General features: G+C 40.5%; 1 protein-coding gene across 7 annotated transcripts in view; it reads right to left on the bottom strand.

Moving 5' to 3' along the window:
• The window catches only part of DLG2 (discs large MAGUK scaffold protein 2), a 933,774-nt gene that overhangs the window by 50,728 nt on the left and 859,802 nt on the right, over positions 1-23,244 (bottom strand). For all 7 annotated transcript variants that reach the window (XM_065406536.1, XM_065406561.1, XM_065406510.1 and 4 more), the window contains 2 exons: positions 19,086-19,262; positions 2,557-2,632 (listed from right to left, as the gene is read on the bottom strand). In XM_065406536.1, the coding sequence (XP_065262608.1) occupies positions 2,557-2,632; positions 19,086-19,262 (253 nt within the window). The remainder of the gene's footprint in view (positions 1-2,556; positions 2,633-19,085; positions 19,263-23,244) is intronic.

The following is a 23,244-nucleotide window of genomic DNA, read 5'->3' as shown; positions in this document are numbered from 1 at the left end:
CCGTTTGATCTTTCTAGCTGATGTAAAACTTTCTAACTACTATGCATCTCTCTCTCCCCCCTCTCTATTTATGCCCCGTTCATGATCATAGTATCTGGCGATGAGATACTGGGAATGTGTGTTATAAACTGTGATGCATTTTCAATGGCTCAACTTCCTTTCACAGAGGGATGTAGGGTCATCTTCTTTGCCTTGGCCCGTCAATAGGGGTCAGTAGCTCTTGTTCTTCATCTCCAAGCCTTCGTGTCAAGTGCATCTTTCAAGCTGACACCAACCTCCCTCAGCATCTCAAACTACCTTTTTCTAGATCTTCCTTGTAGCCTTTGTCCCATGACTCCTAGCTCTTACACTCTCTGGCCAACATGTCCCACATCATATGATCTCACATGACCCAGCTATCTCAGTTGATACTCCCTCAGCTCTTCTTTGGCAGACAAAACAGGTTGATAGGTTTAGCTCAGTCTTCAATAATGTTTATGTGAAATAAGCATGCTTCAGATCTGATAAATGAAAGATAGTGACAGGTAATTTGTATCCATTTTTAAAAAACAAAAATAAAACGAATAGTGTCCCTTTAAAATAATTATTTAATTTAAATAATTTAATTTGAATAATTAAAACTTTATTTTCCATGCTGACGTTTAAATAGTGATCTTTTCTCCCCTCTTTGCTCATTTTCAACATGTTCACACATATAATCCCTAAATAGATTTTTTTAAGAAGGGAAAAACAGATTTTAGCACAGACTAAAACAAAAATAAATTTTCAAAGGGTTGAATAGCCTGATTCTGTAATTATGCAATTTCCTAAATGTTGCAACAAGTAATGGAATGAGTGGCTGGGAGATTAATGTTACATTGATGGCAAAGATAAAAGAACATTGTAGGAAATTATGGGATAATTAAATTCTCACCAGGCTCTGGTAAGGACCATTGGTAATATGAATGAATTATTCCCGCAAGGTTTTGACAATATACAGGAAATGGACATTTTAAGAAGTGATCTGACTGATGATACAGTACCTGTTAAAAATTCACAAGGTTCCAGAAGAACTGTTACTTCAAATGAAAAATTTTGCTTTGACTTTGCAGGAGGTCCTATTGATTATGTCACTTGCATATGGATATAATGTACATAGAGCCTGATTCTGATCCCAGGTATGTTGGTGTAAATCTGGAAAAATTCTATTTAAGTCAATGCAGCTGTTCTTAATTTGCACTGAGATCAGAATCTGGTCCACACACAATAGACAGATGGTGCTATTTGCAAGAGTGATTTTCTTTTCTGAAGAATTTTGCAAAAGAAATATTATGTGTATTATGTTAGCACCTGGATTTCCCACTGAAACTAGGACTCCATTATGCTAGGTTCTGGACATGCCCATAATAAAACACCCGCCCCCTCTCTGAAGAGCTTAGAGTCTACATAGACAACCCACAGATAAAGATTGGGAGAAAGGAAGTGTTATCATTACAGTTTCCATGGATGAGGAACTGTGGCACAGCAACATTAAGAGTGGGATTTTCAAAAATGTGCCGTGTTGGCCCATCTCTGCTTCTATTGAAGACTATGGGAGTTTTATGCTGATGGCTTTTGAAAATCCCATCCTATGTGGCTTGCTAAAGCCCTTACTTATGAGTGTAGTCCCATTTAAGTCATTTGGACTATCTGCACAATTAAAGACTGGTAGAATAGGATCTGTAATGTGTTCACCTAATGCTATAAATGTGAAAAATGTCTCAGTGGAAAAATATAATTTGATGTATATGATTATTGTCATTTTTTATATTACTACACTCTTTTTACAACTATTGCCATCCAGAATATTAGACTAACCACTACTTAGAATTCTTCAAAATGTCATATTACATCAACTATTAGACATGGCAGAACATGCTTTGGGCTTCTAGAACAGTGAGATCCTTCTGTATTAATATGCCAATTGAAGGGAAATTTAAACAAAAAGAGTTGTAACCAGTTAGAATCATCCCTTCTGGAAATATTTTGCTAGTGAACAAACAAGTTCAAAATTACATTCTGGGCTGGCTGATCCTTTGTGCTTACTGTGGTACAAGTCTCTGTTCAATGTCTGTCACAACCATTAAAGTATTAAATCAGAAACATAAATTTTATTTCTCCGATTGATACTTTCAACTTTGCTATTAGTTTTAACAACTTTTGAAGTAAGAGGATTCATCTCTCTCTCTGTATGTCACTAAACAAACATACGTGTCGATGAATTTTGAAAGTCTTCCTTTCCCAAGCCAATACTTAACTAAATCCCATCAATACCAAAGACTGCTATTTCTTTTCTTATTATCTCTCTGTTAGGAGGCAATGTCTATTAGTACTATAGTACAAAAGGATATTAATTATTTAGCAGATCATGTCATACTTTACACTTTTCACCATACTCCAAACCTTAGTTAAAACAATCCCTTCTCTTTCTTGTGTTGCCATAATATGATCAGTTTTAAAACAGACATAGCAATTTCATTTAACTCTTTGACAAGAGAGACATTCTGGCATCTTTTAGTATGTTTCTTTTTTACATACCCCTTTTGCATCAATCACCCCAGGTTTTGCATTAAACTTCACAGTCTTCAAACGTGCACGCTCCTTTCTTTCAACCCTGAAGAAAATTAAAGAAAAATAAATCATCACATCAGGATTATATTTTGTATTTATATAGTAACTTTCACCCAAGGATCTCAAAGCACTCTCTAGACACTAAGTCCAACAGCACTCCTGTAAAATAAGTAATTATTATTATTATTCCTATTTTATAAATGGGTAAACTAAGAACCACAAAGGTCAAGTGGCTTGGCCAAAGTCACAGAACAATTCAGTGTCAGAGATGTGACTAGATCCCAGGAGTCCTGACTTCTAGTACCCTCTTTTAATCATTGAAACAATGTTGCATCCCAAAACAAATAGATACTTTTGAAAATTATACTCAACATCTAAGTCCTATTTTCAAAAGTGAGTTAGGCACTTATATGTCTAAATCCCACTGATTTTCAATTAGCCTAAGGGCCAGATTTTTCAGTGGGAGTTGCAGGTGCTAATTACCTTTACAAATCTGGCTTTAAGTGCCAAAGTTATTTTTGAAAATGGGATGTAGACTCCTAAATCACTTGAGTGCTTTTGAAAATTTTACCCTTGGAAAATAGTATGCAATATCCTTAGGCATGAATTTACTGTTTTCAAAACTAGTTGAAATGTTATCTTAAAAATTCTCACCTGAAATATGTAGGGATGCTGTATGTTAAATTATACTCCTTTTCAAGTGCAGAGAAGTTTTGCTTGAGGCCTTTAAATTACTTTATATATGTATAGGCTCACCTCAACTGGTATTTCTGTGGAGACTTATAATACTTGGAGGCAGGACAGTGATGGGCATAGCCACTCAAACACATTACGAATTGGACTTGCATACACCTTATAAAATGTTGTTCTCCACAAACATGATTAAGCACAAGCAGATGAGGGATGTGAAAAATATACTTTTTCTCCTGTTTGATTCAACGCTGGCTAAAGTATTTGATTACTGAAAACAAATATCAGGGGATCTTGTGGGATTTGATACTCTGGGATGGCAGTATATTTGGCAGATGGCTAAGCATGGCATAGGCGCTGACACTGAGGGGCACTCCAGCACCCCCAGAAAAAAAATGGTGGGTGCTGAGCATCCACCGGCAACCCCCTTACAGGGCCTCCCCTTCCCTCCAGGGCCTCCTGCCCGCCGCAGATCAGCTATTCCGTGGTGTGCAGGAGGCATGGGGGAGGGATGGGGGAAGAACGAGGCTGGGGTGCGCTCAGGGAGGGGGCAGAATGGGGCGGGAAGAGGCAGGGGCAGGGGTGGGAAGAGGCAGGGTGGGGCCTGGGGGAAGGGGTGGAGCCTGGGTTGGAGCTGGGAGGGAGCATCCCCAGGCACATTCGAAAGTTGGCTCCTCTGAAGCAAGGCATTGGTGATGCAGATATTATAATACTGTATACAGGTTTGGTTTAAAAAGGATGCTGAAAAACTGGAGAGGGTAAATAAAAAGCCACAAAAATGGTTTGAAGGCTGGAGAAAATGCCTTACAGCAAGAGCTCAATGTATTTAGTTCATCAAAAAAGAAGATTGAGAGATGATTTGATTACAGTGTTTAAGTACCTTCACAGGGAGAAAATACCAGGTACTAAAGGGCTCTTTAATCTAGCAGAAAAAGACATAAAAACCCCCTCATAGTTGGAAGCTGAAGTCAAATAAATTGAAATTGGAATTTTAGGCACAAATTTTTAACAGTGAATTTGATTAACCACTGGAACAAAGTACAGAAAGTTGTGAATTCTCCATCTCTTGATATCTTCAAATCAAGACTAGATGCCTTTTTGAAAGTTATGCTTTAGCCAAACACAAATTACTCATCCCAATAAGGGTTTAACTGGGTGAAATTTTAGTGGCCTGTGATATACAGGAGGTCAGACAAGATGTTCGAATGGTCCCCTTTGGCCTTAAACTCTGAGTCTATGCACTTGGTTTCCATCATTGAGTGAACTAACAATATTTTTAAAGGAAGTGTGATTAAAATTTAAAGTGCATTAACATAATGAAATGCACACAGCATATGGTATAATATTGAAAACTATACCATATGAATCTCTAGGAATATGGAAAGTGCGTAATTAAATATGCATTACTATAAGTATCTGATGTATTATATAGTGCACTCTTGAGTACTGCAAGTAAAGAATGCTTCTATAATGGGAAATTAAAAATAATCTAAAGCAAGAGAGAGAGATAGAAATAAAGGTAAACAAAACAAAAAAAAATGCAGAAAAGAAATCCAAAAGAAGCAGGAGAAAAGGTAGGAGCCCGACAATCCCTCCTCATCTTTATTGATATAGGCATTATTGTAAAAGATGTCATTTATCAGCCTTGCAAAATCATCAGAAGAATTTACTAGTCGAGGCACACAAACGTGATCACCTGTTTATAATAGAAAAGGTAATCTTATCTGTTCAAAATTCTTAATTGCTGTAGTAGATCTGGTGAGTTCAATATCGCAAAGCTAGCCTACAAGTCTACCCTCCTCTGACCTATACTGGACAGTGAATAGTTGGACAGTAAGTGAGGAATGTTAGATAATCCAGATTGGTCTAAATATTCCTTCCCCCCCCCGCCCCACCTGTCTAGTGCAGTTTCTCATGTAAGAAGCTGGATTAGGTACATGCAGATCATCTAGTTCCTGAGAATAAATACAGAGCTCTTCTAGTTTTTGAGTCTCAATGGTAAATATGAAGTTTTGTCTTTTCATAGTTCAATAAATAACAAAACATGCTCCCTTCTATCTGAGCGGACTTTTATTTTTCTTACTGAAAAACACTGAAATGCAGGTTACTATAGTTACAGTTGAATTTTGGAATAAATGTTTCTCTGTAAATGTAGAATAGAAACAGCTGAAATGCATCCTTCAAATTCAATCTATGATATTAAAGCCAAAGGAACAGCCTTAAATTTTAAAGTAACAGATGAAGTCCCATGACAGAATGGGTAAAACACGAAGACTTGAGGCTGTGTAATCTCCTAAATAGGAGGGATGTCTGCTGAGAAAATAATTAGCTCAAAGCTGAACACAGTTTTCTAATTATCAATCTGTGTTAATATTAATTCTCATTCCTATCTTTCCTAACCTTCTAAAGTAGTTGCTTTCAATTTTATTTCTGATTCATTGCACAGAGAAACTTGAAAATTAGCCATAAAACCAGATCTGGTTTATGTAATGCCTCAGAATGACTCTTGCAATCATGCAGATATCACGCTGCTATTTGTAGGCAATGCAGACAAAATATATGCCACAATCTACATTGCCTTGAAAGGTATATAAATAATAAATGTAGTGAACTGCCGTTAATAATCCAGACACATTCACTAAGAACATTTATAAATGTTTATATTGCCTGCAGAAAACTGAGTGTTTCATAAGCTAATGATATATTATAAGTAGTGCAAATAGTAGTGCTTATAGTTAAAGTTGCCCAACACTTTCCATTATAAGACACTATAACTTTGCCAATTTTAATCTTCAGCCTGAAATTTCTCATTATAGGTGTCTAGCTCAGAACAATTTTATTTTTTTAAGTTTCAGCTAATTTTATTTTTTTAAGTTTCAGTGGTTAACAATTCTCACAACCATTTGGGTGAGAAACTTGTGCCTCCATGTTTTAGAGGGGTTAACTGAAATTGGGCAGAGGGGTAACCCTGGTGTCAAGGATGTGCCCTTTGTTTTTCCTGTGCAAATTTGCCCACATTTCTCTGAAGTCTCTGAAGAATTGCACCTTGCATGTGCTCAGTAGAGACTTGTTAGAGTTTGGCAGCTAAATTCTCCAAAGACTGCATCTACACTGAGAGCAAAGAGACTGTCTCGTCTGTGCTCGCAAATCTGATAGCGCCCAGGTAGCACGGAGGAGGAGGAACCATCCAGACATGAATGCAGAGGGGTGAGGAACAGGGTTTGGCTGAAGAGCTACAGGTGTGTGTGGGAGGGGCAGGAGCAGGAACTCTGGGGAGAGGGTGGGAGAGGAGTGTGGAGTTCAGGGCAGGGGTTATGAGTCATATTTTTTTTTGGGGGGGGAGGCAGGAGCAGATGGGAGAGAGGAGGGCAGGAGCCATGGAAGGAGGGGGAAGGATAGGAGCAGTGGAAAAGGAAAATGGACAGGAGTTGGGGGAGAATAGGATCAGATGGGGATAGGGAGAGGCCGGGGGGAGAGGACCAGAGGGTCTGTAACTATTAAAGCACACTCTCCTACTGAACCTGAAACTGAACCCATTATTCCCAAGTCTCAAGATTCCTTTGCTGTGAAACTCACTGGCAAAGTGTGTGTGTGCATTTACCTCTAGTGGCAGATCCACACAGAAGATACTTTGTGCTTTCTGCTGCTACTAGTTACTCCATTCGCTCATGCAGCAGAGGATTGTGCAGTGGATCTCACCCCGATGATGACCCATGTGGGGGGTCAGTATGGTTCCACATGATGGAATTTCTGTTTTTTCAATTTTCAGGTTTTAAAAAAAAAGTTACACCCCACAAAATTAATTTATAAGAACGTTAAATTTGCAAAAACAAGTACTCAGAAGTGAAAAATCAGGCCCTAAATTTCTTAGATTGGGCATCCAAAATTAATTAAGACCTCTGACAGTTTTGGTTTAATCTCTCTACCTCTATTCCTCATGCGTACAATGCAGATAATAATTCCAGTTCATCTCACAGCGTGCTGTGAAGGAAGATAAATTCATTAACGTTTCTAAAAGAAGAGCCCATGCAGAAATAAATAATTCTTTATTCAGTGCAGGATTAGGATGGTGTGCCATAGTAGTGCATCGAATGAAAAGAAATATTGAGTAACTACCAGTGCAACAAGCACCATCTAATCCAGTGCACTGAATGAGCAGGAGTGTTGTAGAAAAAATGGCATGTGATCATGTAATTAAAGACTGTATCATAATTAGGGCTCCGTGTTTGTCACGGAGGTCGCGGATTCTGTGACTTCGGCAGTGGCCAGTGTGGCTGACCCCAGGGCCGCCCAAGCAGCTGGCTCTGGGGCCAGCTGCTCAGGTGAACCCGGGGAGAGCCACTCTGGCCACTGCCGGAGCAGCTCTGCAGCCAGTCACTTGGGTGGCTCTGCAAGCAGACGCACCAGCCATTGCTCTGAGCAGCTGACCCTGGGGATCGCCTGAGCAGCAGCCAATGCTGCTGGTCTTGGGGGTGGTGGGAGCCGCCACAGCTCGGCTGCTCCTGGCAGCGGTCCTGGGGTGGCTGCTTGCCCTCCGGGCCTTCCCCCCACTGGGCAGCGGACAGAGTGGCCGCTGACCCCTCAGGACTCCCCCTGACAGCAGAGCAGCCGCGGGCAGCCCCCAGGGTTCTCCTCCCCCCAGCAGCTGGTGCTGCGGGCTCCCCCCACCCACAGGTGGTGCCCCGGGCTCCTCCCCCTGCAGCGCCCCCCCCCCCGAAGATTCAATCAGCGATATTTATGGTATAAGTCCTGGACAGGTCATGGGCCGTGATTATTTGTTTCTTGCCCATGTCCTGTCCATGACTTTTACTAAAAATACCCATGATTAAATCGTAGCCTTAATCATAATGTATACACATAAGGAGGCCAAATTAAGGTTTTATTCGCAACCTTAATTTTGGCATTTCCTAACTTGTGAATGCTTGATATTGCAACTTTAATGTCCTTTGAACTTTTTAATGTGATATATATATATATATATATATATATATATATATATATATATATATATATATATATATATATATATATATATATATATATATATATGAACTTAAAGCCTTTTCATTTGCAAATACCATTGGAAATCAGTGTTCTCTGACTCTCTTGCAAAGGTTGACATGGCAAACACCTAAAGAAAGTATAAAGCAACATTCTTTACAATGCTTTAGATGTTAGCAACATCATCAACAGGGAAAGCACAATACTCTCAACTCCAGTTTTGGCAGGTGAATAAACAAGGAACTGATTTTCAACGGGTTGATTTAAAACAGTTTTTCAAACTTTAAATTCACCTCTTCTGTACAAAGCCAGATTACTTGGGCTTTGTCCATGTTGCTACATGCAGTAGTGGCTATTCAACCCCCATAACTTGCATGGGGTGGGACTGCCGCATAGTCAATCTGCAGCTGCTACTCCAGCTCAGAGGCCACTGCCTTTCCATGCTCCACATGTAGGAGTTCTGGCCCACTACAACCATGTAGCCACAGATCCTGTGTCTCCTCGAATGGCCCGTTGAAGTCTTGCAAATATCACTCACTCCCACTCTGCTTAGTTCCAGGCACAAAGCCTGATTTGTAGAACTAGTCAGAAAACATATTTCATGAATCCCTCCACTTTCCTCTTATGTCTCTATGGGTTTCTCCAGATAACAGCTTTAAACACACAGAGCAAGGACAGGGGAAGGAGATCTGCCTCTCAGGACTAGAAGTTGGGATTTCCTGCTAATGCTAAACAATAGCATATATATGGCTTTGGAATCTGGGCTACCAGATTAGGCTGAGTGGGTTGATAAAGAATTACAATTTACATTTGGGTTTTTAAAATCTCACCTACTTGAATTCATTCCTGTCAATTATTAAACTGGGATCCTTCAACTCGGATGTGTATGGAAATTCAGCAGAAGTGAGATCCATATATTACCACACTAATGAAACACACAGCTATTGTAACCCACACACCTTCTGGGTGCGGTGTTCTGTCCCATCTAGTGGCACCGAGACCACTTAGAGAGAGAGAGATAAAATGAGTCGTTCTACAGCCTTAGCTAACAGCCAGTTAGCTTTTAGCTCATGCAGTAGACGCTCATGCCCTATGCTCCAGAGGTCCCTGGTTTGATCCTGCCCACCGACGACCAGGGTCTGTCGGTGTTACACTATCACTACGCTTGGGCCAATTTCTAGCCTGGCATAACTAGACACAGTCCAACTGACTTCAACAGATTTGGGCCTATTTATGAATGAGGCTATAGGTAAAATTTTCAGAACTTAAGTCCCATTTTCAAAAGTGACAGACATTTGGGTACTTAGCACCATTGATTTTCAGTGAGATTTAGGCTCCCAAGTCACTTTTGCAAATGAGGATTAGCCTCCTAACTGCATTCGGAGCTTTAAAATTTTTTATCCAGTGCATTTAAATCTTAGTAATATCAAATAAGTGGGTTTCTGGGTTCCATTTATAAAACAAAATGAGTAGTTTAGTGTTTGGCATTGCTTGATCTGAAGAGCCAGCATTTGTGGCCTTATGAGACAAACTCTACTTCAGTCACATTTACTTCAGTCACATTTACTTCAGTGGAGTAAATCCTGAATAATGCTACAGTGGAGTTATCCAGGTTTACACTGATGTAGCTGAAAGCAGAAGCTGATTCTATGTGTTTGCCAATGAAAAGGGGCCTACAAGTAAAATTTTCAAAAGTGTCTAAGTGAATTATGAGCATAAAAATGCTCATAATAAATTATAAAAAGGATAATTTTGAAATCTATTGACGGTCAATGAAAACCTAGACTCCTTAGTACCTAAATCGCTTCTGAAAATGGGACATAGGCACTTTTGAAAATTTTACCTTAACTCTTTGGGGTAAACTGGAAACACAAAGAAACTATACGCAGATTCACCTCATATGACTGTATTACTGGCAAGGATTATGCCGCTTGTAGAACTTTAGAAGCCATGGTCCGGACAAACAAATGGGTTTCCAATCAGGCCATAGCTGCACTGACCAAGTATTAGCCTTGACAACACACACAGAGGCTGCATTCCAGTGAAAACTCAAATCTGGGGCAGCTTTTTTAGGCTTATCTGCTGCCTATGACACGATGCGGAGGAATGGCCTCCTCCTGAAAGCCAGGAAAATTATCCCATGCAACGATAAAATTCTTCCAAGACATTCTGACCAACCTTTTGTGTTTTCCTGAGCAACCAGGTCAGCAGGCCATGCACACTCAATGATGGCCTGCCACAAGGATCAGTCTTAGCACTGACCCTCTTTAATATCCACACCAGTGGTCTTCACCGAACATTATCACAGAAATTAATGGGGATCACATTGCTTTGACCATACAGGTACAGGATTTACCTACACAGAACAAATCCTCACTAAGGATGGAACCTTAAAACCATTTTAATATGGAATAATATTTATTATACTGACGGCTAAACCCAAACATCATTCAGCTTATTGTGTCAGCATTTCATCTAAACAATCAAATGGTTAGGCAGGAACAGCACATGGACTTCTGTGGCTTGCAGATAAAACCCGATCCCACCCTGAAATATGACCAGCACCTGAAAAATATTCATGACAGAATTAAGATACATGTGAATTTCATCCAGAAACTGGCAGGAATGACCTGGGAGCCAATGCAAAAACTTTACAGACCTTGTCACTGGCTCTTATCTCCTGAACTGCAAAATACTGCTCACCCATCTGGACACATCGCTCACACACATTGCTTGTTGACTGTCAATTTAAGAGTGTCATGCAGATTAATATGGGCAGAATAAAACAAATGCCACAACCATGGCTTCCCGTACTGGTGCACATCCACCCACCCCAAGTTCATTGCAATACCAGAATTCTTTGGAGGCTCCATCATGTTCGAGGGAACAAGAATCTTCCAATACACGAAGATCTAAATAATATACTGAGATTCTGACTCAAATCCAGAAAATCTTTTAGGCTGGCAATGCAAGAGCTCAAAGATTCAGGGTTTCTCCCTGAAGATCAATGGTGAGCAAGGTGGAAGGACACCAACATCCTGAAAAAACACCACAACAAAGACCCAACTGAAGAACCCAGCGGTTCTTCAATCCTACAAAAAATATGGCCCACTTTGAATCGCATCTGCACATCGCCTGGCAGATGTGCCTACCTTCTCCATAAATGGAGTCTGAGATACAATCTTATTTATGACTGAGGAAATGGACTCAAACTATGGAACACCTTGTCAATCAATGGCCCAAGTAATCACGTGATGGTGGAATCACTGCCATTCACTCCGCATCACCTGAAGTAATCAATTGGATCATTAACCTAGACTTGGGCATCGAACATTGCTGTTTTTAAGCCATACAGAAGAAGCAGAAGAATGTAATATGCTGTAAGTGGATGGTTAATGGATTACTGAAAAGTTTACTAACAAATTTATAACACCACAGATTAGTTTTCTTATTGGAGATGTAAAATAACAGGCAAGACATGCTTTAAATTTTCATAGTCAGATTCATCTGTGATGTAAATGAAGGTGTAAATTACATGTTGGGGTGTGAAACCAAGTACAAGTGGTTGGGGTTGCTTAATTTGTATTGATTTAGCATTCAGCTGGTTTGCAGAATGAGCATAATGATAGAAAGTGTAGTAAGAAAAGTTACTAAATAGAAGAGTGCAAAATAAAATGTGTGTTTGATAAAACTTGTTTTATCTTACACCCTTCTGTTAGAGTAAGGAAGCAGGAAAATAACTATCTTTCCCGTTGGCATGTGAGTTTTGCCCACCCACTGAATGCCAGATCAGTGCAAACATGTTTTACCATTTCCACCCATGTTCAGACCAATTTACCACACCCAGTACACAACTTCTCCATCACTTACATCCCTGCTCACTTTGGCCCAGAGACTTCCATGCTTGTTGTAAGCATTCATGCAAGGTCTGATTTTGACCACAAATGTCCATTCTCCAACTGATTTTTGAGCAATATTAGACCTCATTAATTGACTTTTTATTGAAACAACATGTGTAAATGCACTAGGACAAAACTTGTTCTCTCTCTGAAGAATTCAGGTCTTCATAATCAGAATTTTGCCAACTGATGGTAGCTCAGCACTGGTTTATTGTCCGATAAAAGCGGTACAGTTACTATTATGGAAAAATGTGCCATTGTAAGATTGGGGAGGAAAAATCCTTTTAACCTGTTTAAAGATTAAGACTTCATGAGCTGTTACAAAAATAATTGACTTGCCACACTCCCATGAAGCTATCTTGGTGGTTAATGGTCTTTGTGAAAGCTAATTCTTATTTTAAATTGAAAAATATTAATAAAGTTCATCTTATATAAAAATGTCTCTTGCAAGCAAAGCTACTTTCAATGAAGCTTGTGGTTAGTGCTTTCCTGGACTCACAGTACATCCTTATTCTACTGTGATGATGTTTCTCCTGCTTGCAAAAGAATGAGGAGAGGGGAATACACACATGCATATCAATTTTAGTCTATATTTATCTTTTCCCATTAGATTAGCAACTGTGCTCAAGTAACTCACTTCAGATAAAGCTAACAAGACCATGCTATTTTAAAAAGCTTTATCTTTCTGGGATTAAAATCTTGAGGGATTTTTAAAAAGGTAGCTAATTTAGAAGAGAAACATAAGTAAAACCCAGTTGAGTGGATAAACATGTTCTTCTGACAAGTCGGGCGGAATAACAAATTTAAGATGCCTTTTTACCCAGAAGGATTTTTGCAATTGGCAAACCTCTGGTTCCTTGTCCTTGAAAAATGTTTATGAAAGACTTTTTTTGTGTTCTTTTTTCATCTTTTGCCCTGTAGAATCTAAGAAGAAAAAAATAATTGTGCCCTGCAAGCTCTGTACAGTTGAAAACAGCACGACAGACTGATATCACTTTAAACATTTGTTCTGTAAAATATAGATATAATTTGCATAGACCCCCCTCCCCCCCATGTATTTGAAAATGGTATTCACAGAATGACTTCAAATCTGATAGACGGTTTTGTGACTGGATACGTTTAAAACAAAAGAAGTTTTAGGGTAAATTAACCCTGCTTCTGTTGAAGTAACAAGCAAAACTCTCGATTTCAGAGGCAGCAGCAGTGGGATTGGTGACAATATAGGGCTAGATTATGACGATATGATCTGCATTAAATTAAGGGCACTCAGTTCATTGCCATTTTGGATCCTTAGAGCGAATTCATGCAACTCTTACTTAGAGAGTGAGTACAGGAAAAGATAAGGGCAGGTATATATGCATTGACATTCATAAGGTGGGGTGTTCCTACCTCCAGTGACCTGTATCTAGAGTAAATTAGAGTTCCTTGAAACACCAGCTTTGAGTGGCTTCTTTATACTTCTCTAATTATGGCTATTGACCTTAATAGAAAGCTGCACCCATTTTGCTTATTCCACCAGCATGAGAGTTCAGAAGGTGAGCAGCAGTTCTCATTATCTCATTAAACAGTGATGTGTAGAAGATTCATTCCAACTGGCATTTCTAAATCTAATTCTAAAGATGACCACTTCCACATAAAATGAAGTAATCTGTGGCACTAGTTGCGTGAGAGAGATTATAACCTGGATTCCAACAAGCTTTAAAATTGGTTTCACCCTAATATTTTAAACATACCCTTATGCCAAATTCTGGGCTGATTGACACCTCATGGCACTGCATTGGCTCTGGGGTCTGAGATACACAATCATGTAATGTCTGTCTACTGATGTTACTCTACTCTCTTGTTTAGGATTGACTTTGACAGAGCTTCATGGTGGGTGTAAAGCAGTGTGGAAGTTGGCGTGCAGTGTTTCATTCTTACGTGTTAAAGAATAATATTTCCTGTCTGACGGTTACACCAGCAGGCTAAAAACTGGTTCATGGTCTCTTTCACTAAGCGTAATGTCATCAGTGTCAAAGTGACATCACTTCACAGCAAGAGGGCCATGCTGCTCACCCACCCAGCATGAGGGTACGTTACAACTGTAATTAGAAACATACATCTTCATGGTGACCAGAGCTTGGTATCTAAAAGAATTTTTGGACCTCTGGCCAAAATAGGAGCAGTTTTGTCTTTAAGAGTGAGTGAACTGCTTCCTCTAAAGCCAAAGCCATGATCAGTGAGATCCCAATTGTGCGAGGCATTGACCACTCTCACCTCAATTCCCACTTGAGTCAATGGCAGTTAAAAACTCTAACCAATTCACAGGATCAGGCCCTTAATGAGAGGGACATAGATGGGCCAGGACCGTGGTACTCTGCTTGTTCAATACAGAATTAAATTGCCCGTCTCTGTGACACAGTGCTAAAGGATCCAAATTCACTCTTAAAGGAGGGCTTCTGAGTTGTAAACAAAATAACAAATCCACATGGAAGTGACCACGATTAAATCTAATGACAAATTGCTTTCAAGCTCCATGTAATTGATTGACAGTTAAGGGCTGGAAACTACACACCATCCCAGAGTGAGAAATGGGCAGCAATTCCCTGGTAGCTATAAATTACGACCTCTTCTGGTCTACCACATAAATTATAAAATAAAAGGGAAAAGAAAACTGAGTCTTGATTTAGCACTGGAAATTTCTCTTATCTGCTCATGCTTTAATGTGCCTGTTTGAATGGCTCCATTCCAAAAAATGTGGAAAAAATGGTAAAATCAGGCACTATGATTTTCATAGACATATCCCTAAGTAAGAACTTAATTATATTAATTGCTCCCAGAGTATATACTGTAGTGAAGAACTATTATGGAAGAGGTCAATGGCTTCAGTACTGCAAGAAAATAAAGGTTATGTTCTATTGTATTCAGTTATAATTAATGTATTAATTGTACAGGAGGTCAATCTGGATGATCAGAAGGGCCAAAGTGCTCAGAGTGCAGTACATAACAGCATAATATGCCACCCTCATAAAATACAAACAAAGTGAGGGGGTCCAAGTGCAAAAAAAGGAAAAAGAGGAATTGAAAGGAACTTTGGTAAATATAGGGCCAATTGTGATGGGTCTACGGAAATTGTTTGGGGTTTTTTTGGGGGGGGGGCACTTTAAAATGTTTTTTAAAGGTGAGAGGGATAAATGAGAAGGATTCCATAAGGAATGAGTTGCACTTTGTAGAGCCCATCAAAGGAAAGGTCCACTCACTTGCGGAGTCAAAAGCAAGGGTGGAAATCCTCAAATGTCTGGACAGTTTGTGAATGTAGATTTAGAGTGTAGATACTGCCAGTATAAGGCTCCAACACTAGGTGTTCAAAGTAGCCGGAGCCAACACCTATTTTTTAGTCTTTGGGCTATTCACCACCTATTTGCTTTAAGTATGTCTTTGACTATTTGCTATTTGCTTCTGAAATGCTATTTGTCACCTCTTCTTTATGGTTTCCTGCCTGGGTGCCTGAAATGTTTATAAACCGGAGGAGAGATATTCATAAAATTTCCACATGGCTGCACAAAACAGCCCCCAGAATACATTCTTCCCCTACCCGATGGAACCATATGACTCTGCAAACCAGCAAAATGGCTCAGGCTCTAACACATAGCTGCCACTGATCCCCTCCCCTCTGTTATACCACCATCTAGCACATGGGAAAGATGTTGCTGTTAGATTTTAAGCGTGTGTGGCTTTTTTTTGGTACATGTATTGCAATTTGTACATAAATAATGTCATGTATACAACAAGAGGAAACTTGGCTAGTGATTGGTTCATAATGTAATCTGATTGTTTTTTTCAGTTTTTAATTTAAATGACCAAGTGGCAACTCAACATAAAGCCAGTTGAAGTCAATGGAAAGGCTCTCACTGACTTCACTGGATTTTGAATCAGGTCTCGTATGCTCAGGAAACACTTTTAAGAAGAGATTTTACTCTAAATTTGAATTTGTATGCTAGATATAATTGGCTGATTCTCTTCTGCACACCACCTTGTGCAGTTATGTATACCTGTGCAGTAAGTATAACAGTATTCTGATTTCGGTTGCATTTTACACTTTGCTCTTGTGTACGTGACTACAGAAGATGCAGGACAATGACAACCAGGCTCAATGACTCTGGAAAAAAAGCTACTGTGTCCATAGTATGAACTAGCATTCATTTTTAAGACACAACTTGAAAAAAAAATATCTATCTTGTACAAATGGATCCTTGCTGAGCTAAATAACTGCAAAAACAAATGCATTACTTAGGGTTATCATATTTTAATATTCCAAAAAGAGGACACTCCACGGGGCCCCGGCCCCGCCCCAACTCCGCCCCTTCCCCAAAGTCCCCGCCCCAACTCCGCCCCGTCCCCTGAACGCTCCGCCCCCTGCTCCTCCCTCTCCCCTGCTTCCCGCGAATCAAATGTTCGCGGGAAGCCTGAAACAGACAGGCAGGCAGGCAGCAGGTAAGCTGGGGCGGTGGCGGGGGGGGGGGCACGAGGAGGCACGGCCCAGTCCGGCCCCCCCAGCTGAGCGGCTCCCTCCGGCGGCCGGCTCCGGCCAAGAGGCTCTGGCCCCGGCGTCTCCGGCCCGGCTCGGCTCGGGCCCTGGGGCACCGGCCTCGGCCGAGCGGCTCTGGGGCCGGCTGGCGGCCGAGCACCCCCAGCCCCGGTCCCAGCGGCTCCGGCCCGGCTTGGCTCGGGCCCCGGTTCCGGCCAAGTGGCTCCGGCCCGGCCCCGGCCGAGCGGCGCCGGCTGGCGGCCGAGCACCCCAGCCCCGGTCCCAACAGCTCCGGCCCAGCTCGGCTCGGGCCCCGGTTCCGGCCGAGCGGCGCCGGCCGGCGGCTGAGCACGGCTGGCCCCAGCGGCTCCGGCCCCAGTGGCTCCAGCCCGGACCCGAGCCCCACGACCCCTCCCTATTTTCACGGACATGTCCGGCTTTTTGGAATTTCCTCCCGGACGGTTATTTGAGGACCAAAAAGCCGGACATGTCCGGGAAAAGCCGGACATATGGTAACCCTAGCATTACTTCAATACATTTTTAAAGGGGGACCAGGGAGAGGACTTTTTAAATGGGGAAAAACATACACCCGGCTCATGGGAGGATCTAGTCAGTGTTAGATTTATGAACAACAGTATTTATATTAGAAACACTGAATTAACCTTGAACGGTATGGCATTAACACGGGCTGCTCACATTTCAGGGAAGGATTTGCTGGAGAAAAACGTCACTGTTATGGGAAAAGGGCCTAGCCCCACCATAATGAAGAAAGGCCTTGCCAGAATAAGCCGAATAGCATTTAGATGACATTATCCAGCTTTTTGTTCCTTTTATTTATACTCCTAGAATTTGTTGGGAGAAACAATTATTGGAGAGAAAAATGTGATCTCAATTTGGAACCATTGGAACAGGCAGACTCCCTATCCCACCCCCCATGAGACCATTGTAACTGTACCGGCAGCGTTACAAATTCAAGCTCCACGTTTCAAGACTCTATGCAACCTATTTCCTGCTTACCTCTCTGCTCTCATTTTGCATCCCTCTCCACTCTGCCTAAGTTGTAGAACAAACCACATCTTTCTCCCACTTCTGTCTCCATATCTTCCTTCATGCTGCCCCATATGCCCTGCAGCCCAGACCCTGAGTGGGTCCAACATGTCTCCACATATTTGTCCCTCCTGAAAACACTCTTCTGCAAGTAGGTCAATAAACCTTAGGCATCCCCTCCCACCTACAGAAAAAGATCACACACACATTCACACCTACACATGTGGAACCAACAAGACACATGTCTAACTTCACCATTTAATCAGTTGTTTCCCCACATTCTTACTCTGTATATCATAAAGTTCAAGGGTTCATACCTTTTTATACTATGGACCACATCTTAAGAGAGAGACTGTCTTATGAATTCCACCTGCTTCCATTCATGATTGCACGGACCAGCACTCATGCATTCATAATCCCATAAAACCCCCTATGGCAATCATAGCAACAGTTTACATGGAAGATTAACATTAGGAAAGTGTTTACTATATTTTTTCAGTATCTAGCTACCTACCAAGGCCCATGGCAATGTGATATCTGAGGGCATTTTGAAGTCTCCATTATTTAACATGGCAAAACCAATGAGCAGGGTTAGTATCCTGTGATCAGCCAGTTCACCGTGGAACAATACCAGGTGCTCTGCCGGCGATCCGCAATCCAATTTATCTCTTTATAACAAATTTGTGCAACCATTTTTATTAACTCTAGAATTGAAATTACTGTAGATAGAAGGTTTATAACTGGCCTAGAAGTAATATTCCAAAGGAGAAATTTGGTTTGGTTGGACAGAATTCATTCTCCTTCATGCCACTTCAGTTTTTGACCTCTCTACTGAAATTATCAACAAAGATACCAACGAATATCAATTTCAGTGGCAGTTTTGATATTTGATGAAACCAACAACTACTTCACTAAGGCAACCCATCAGACAGCATAGACAGTAACAAATATCAGTAACATCAGATGGTACATTTCCCCATGAGTCCAGCACAGCTAAACAAAGATATATTGAGATTTATTTTAGAGATTTAGCTAATTTCTATTTCTCTGGCTTTAACTTCCAGCCCCTTGTCCTGGTTATGCCTTTCTCTGCTAGAGATTTTTACTACCTGGTATGTTCTCCCCAAAAGGTATGTATACAACATAATCAAGTCACCTCTTGATCTTCTTTTTGATAAACTGAACAGATTGAATTCTTTAAGACACTTTTCCCAGCCCTTGAATAATTTTTATGGCTCTTCTTTGCACCCTCTCCTATATTTTTTTAGATTAGTGCACATTGGTTTTGGAATAAAACTCAAACTTCTGTACATTTGTGCCAAGTGAAGTAGTAAAGCAGCAATTACACATACCTCCTTTTGCTGGGTATAACTCCCATCTCCTCGCTGTCTCCTTCCTGAGTGACCCTCCTCGCCTGCCACCACTCATCATCAGAGGCGTTGATAACATGGAGGATGTCTCCGAATTTGAAACTGAGTCCTTGACTTGGGAGGCCACTGTCCTTGCTTTTGTCATAGTCAAACATAGCTCTGGGGAAGGAAAATAAGGGCATGAAAACAGGCAATTATACCAGTCTTGACAGCATTTACTACTGAACAACTTCTTGTAGTTTAAGCCCCTCTTATTCCTTTCAATAGGGATCATAAGAATTACCTCTTCGTAATTTAAACTACCTTATTTCCTATTTTATTTCATAATGTTTATGCATTAATTGGAGAGTTTCAGAGCTTAGTGGATAAAATATACGCAGTACCATGCATTTGTTTTACAGAAATCTCTCGCTCGTAACGTTTAGACTCATGTCTGTGACAATTTATGATTATAATGGTGTCCCCTTCTTATCTTCCTACAAAACATACCATTGTATCTGAGCACACGTGAAAGATGTAACGAGGACAGTATGACAACTAACTAGAAAGAAGAGAATGCTAAATTTTTTACGGTCAAATTCTAGTTCCATTGAAGTCAATGAGAGTTTTGCCTTTAGTTACAAGTAAAGCCAGATTATGTACCCTTGGGCCAGATCCTGCAACTGGATTTGTGCAGGTAGGGTGTTTGTATCTGCATGCAGCCTCATTGACCTCCACGGGGCTCCATGGAAGTGCAGAGGTCTGTCTCTATGAATCCAGTTGGAGGGTCTTGCCCTCAGTTTTTTCCAGTGGAAAACAAATAGGAAAGGTTTCTCCTAGTAAAATACAGTTTTAAGAACCCAATAAACTGGAATTAACATTTCTTCTCCTGTGGAAAAAAAATCTGATTATAACTCCTAAATGCAGAATTCCTAGTTTAGCGTGGTTCCAAGGGGTATGTACTAATTTGTATCCCCTATTGTTAGGGGAAAAGGTTTGAACATCTTTATTAGTAAACATTTCCATATGAAGGATTTAATACAATTAATTGTTGCCCATTGTAGTGTAATTGCATAGAATGGTTATAGAAGCATTATGGGTAGATTTAAAACACTCTAGGCTACTTCTTTTAATGAAAAGAATGTTTTTAAAATGAGTTGTCACGGTTGTTACTGTGTTGCTTTAGGTTGTATCTCTACAACCACAGTCCTTTCATAGCTGCAAGCACTCGTTCTGGATGAAATTATGTAAGGAGGAAAAATACATTAAAAGAGTATCTTCTCTTAGGGAGACTATAGATGTGCATCGTGCATCTTTAGCAAAGTGACTACTGGAGAGGGTTCTTTTATGTAGTGCAGCCGCTCCAGTCACCCATCTTAGATGGGTAAAGACAATAAAAGATCTGGCATTATTTCACTGAACTTTATGCGATCGGTGGGGCTGATTTCACTTGCGTCTTCCTTTTTCAATGTGCTTTGAGCATGGATAACACTTACGTCCTTTTACTGCAGAAGCAAATGCCTAGTGAAGATACAGAAACCCCTTAAAATCTTAGTCAGCAATTGGAATGTAACAAATTAATTAAATATATGGTCTTTAAAGGGCCCTTGCCAGTAGTGGGTCATCTGCTGCTCTGCAGTATAAGCCTACAATCAAGAGCTACATCAATCCAAACAGCATATTCTGATAGCTAAGAAACGAGTGAAGTCTTGCTTTCCTTGAGAAATTAATGGAAAATCACATCTGGAGATGTGGCAGTGCCCTCACTGACCAGTTTTAAACCAATAACTTGTTTATAATTGGCTTTAAAAGATGAATTATCAGGAAGCAAAGCTCTGACTTTTACTAAATGCCATGAGGGCTCACATGTATTAAACAAAAGCATTTTCTGAGCAAGTCCATTAAATAATAATGTACCTTGATATGAAAGGCAGTAACAGCCTTATAGACCTGTCCACAGAGCTGGCAACAATGCCGAGTATTGGTTACATACAGTAGATTCTGAATCCATCCACAATTAATTATCTCCAAACACATGACTTCATTTTTTGCAAAGCAGAGAATGAGCAAGAAACTTTTACTCCAGAAGTGAAACAAATTACAATGGAAGTCATGGAAATGCATCATCTTTTGAAAGTTCTGAGGCAGAAGGAATGATAGGTTTCAAAAGCTAAACGGTGGAAGGAAAAGAGGTCTTTGTTTCTGAACAGACACTAGAGTCCCATGAGCTCATGCATTAGTCTAAAACTGCAGATTACCATGCTGGTTGATGCTAATGATGAATGCAGATGGTAATGTTTGCTGCTGACTTACATTGATTGGCGCTGTTGTGTACAACACTAATTAAAGTGAGATTAGAGATCTGAAACAAGAGAATTATCAAGGGCACATTTTATTGACTGAAACAGTTCTTGGCTACTGTGCACTGCAAATGTTGATTCCCGAAGGAAAATAATGCAAGTGCTGATTTGAATCCCTTTTCCCTACACATGCCAGAGGAAGAGTCATATTGTAGTTCTGAACAAGGCTCTGACTACACTGAAGACTTTCAACCACCTAGCAGAAAACACTGTTTGCATGAACTGATAGTCTGGGGTAGCTAAAAAACAAATGGTGGTCTTGATTCAGTAAACTATTAAATATGTGCAATTAACTCATGTGAACAGAAGGAACTAATGGTGACGTCAGTAGGACTATTCATGTTTATAAAGTTACGCACATGCTTAAGGATTTGTGAGATTGAGGCCTAAAATGTAGTTCCTGATGTTTGTTGTTATTTATTTATTTGTATAATGTGAAGAGCCCACGTCATGGCCCAGGCGCTGCGCAAACACAGAACAAAAACACAGTTCCTGCTCCAAACAAAGTATATTACCTGCACTTAGATGGTAAGCTCTTTGCGGCAGAGACTTCCCTTAGTTTATGTCTATACAATGCCCAACACTTTTGAGTACTCTATACATCATGCATCAATTCAATTAATAAACAAAAATAATATACCAGTACTGTATTTGGCATAGCATCTTTCAGACAAACGTATGAAATCCCAAAGTGATACAGAATCTTAAAAAAACAACAGAAAAAGAGGGATAGAGTTAAAAGCTGAGGGGAAGAGATGTTTTTAGATATGATTTGCAAAGAAAAGCAAACAAAGAAAATATTGCAAGATGCAGGACGACCCTTCCAAATGACAGGAGCTGCAGAGGAGAAGGCTCTTGCAGCAGGATTTTTAGGGAGCCCTCCTGTCACGTGTGACGTCAGTAGAACCTTGTGATGTACTTGTGAACTGAGAATGTAAAACATCACTGTGGCCACAGAACTTTGCCATTTTTAGTATCCAGCTAATAAAAGGGAACCAAGTCCAATTACTTTTGGTCTCCTTCACATTTACAGCCAGCATTATTCTAGGTCACAACATAGTTCATAGATGGCACTGTAACTTTAGAAAAGTTTTGTTGTAACAAACAACTGCAACCTTCTCCACCTTTTCCTTTAATTTTAATATGCCCCTGTACAATTGCAAGCCCTGCCTAGAGCTAGTGAGTTGAAAGACTCAAACTGCTCATTTATAAATCTCTACCTGATGAATGGCACCAACTCAGAGCACTCAGAATCTGACTAAAGCTGACAGCGTATATAAAACAAAACAAAACAAAAACAGCAGCATTAGCTGAGTGTCACCAGAGTGGCACAAAACGTGTATTTTTGGCTTCCTAAAAAGCTGAAGGATTACTTTAGTTCAGCAAAGGAGGGAAGGGCATGATAATAAGCTACGTTTTTTTCACTGGGGATGGTCTTTCTCTGTGTTAAGGAAAGTCCAAGTGACTCAGTTTCACTCAGAGCAGTCACAGGGTTACACCTGGCATACTGCAAGCAGTGAGGCTCCCAGCAGAGAGCATGCTGCAGCGTTCTCCAGATAGTCTACTATACAATGATCACCATTTTGCAAGCTTCTTCAGACTAAGGAACACAGTAATGAAACCTAGACGGGCAGGTGGAGGCATGTGCCCCCGGCTGTGCTGTGAGGCAGATTCTGAGGGAAGGCTGATGGTAACTGGATCTCAGGCTAAGTCTACACTGGCACTTTCATCATTAAAACTTTTGTCGCTCCGGGGTATGAAAAAAACACCCCTCTGAGTGACAAAAATTTTAACGACAAAAA

The sequence above is a fragment of the Emys orbicularis genome, chromosome 1 (genome assembly GCF_028017835.1).
Source record: "Emys orbicularis isolate rEmyOrb1 chromosome 1, rEmyOrb1.hap1, whole genome shotgun sequence".
Taxonomy (NCBI): domain Eukaryota; kingdom Metazoa; phylum Chordata; order Testudines; family Emydidae; genus Emys; species Emys orbicularis.
The sequence above is the reverse complement of the archived record's forward strand: the minus strand, read 5'-3'. Positions and strand labels throughout refer to the sequence as shown.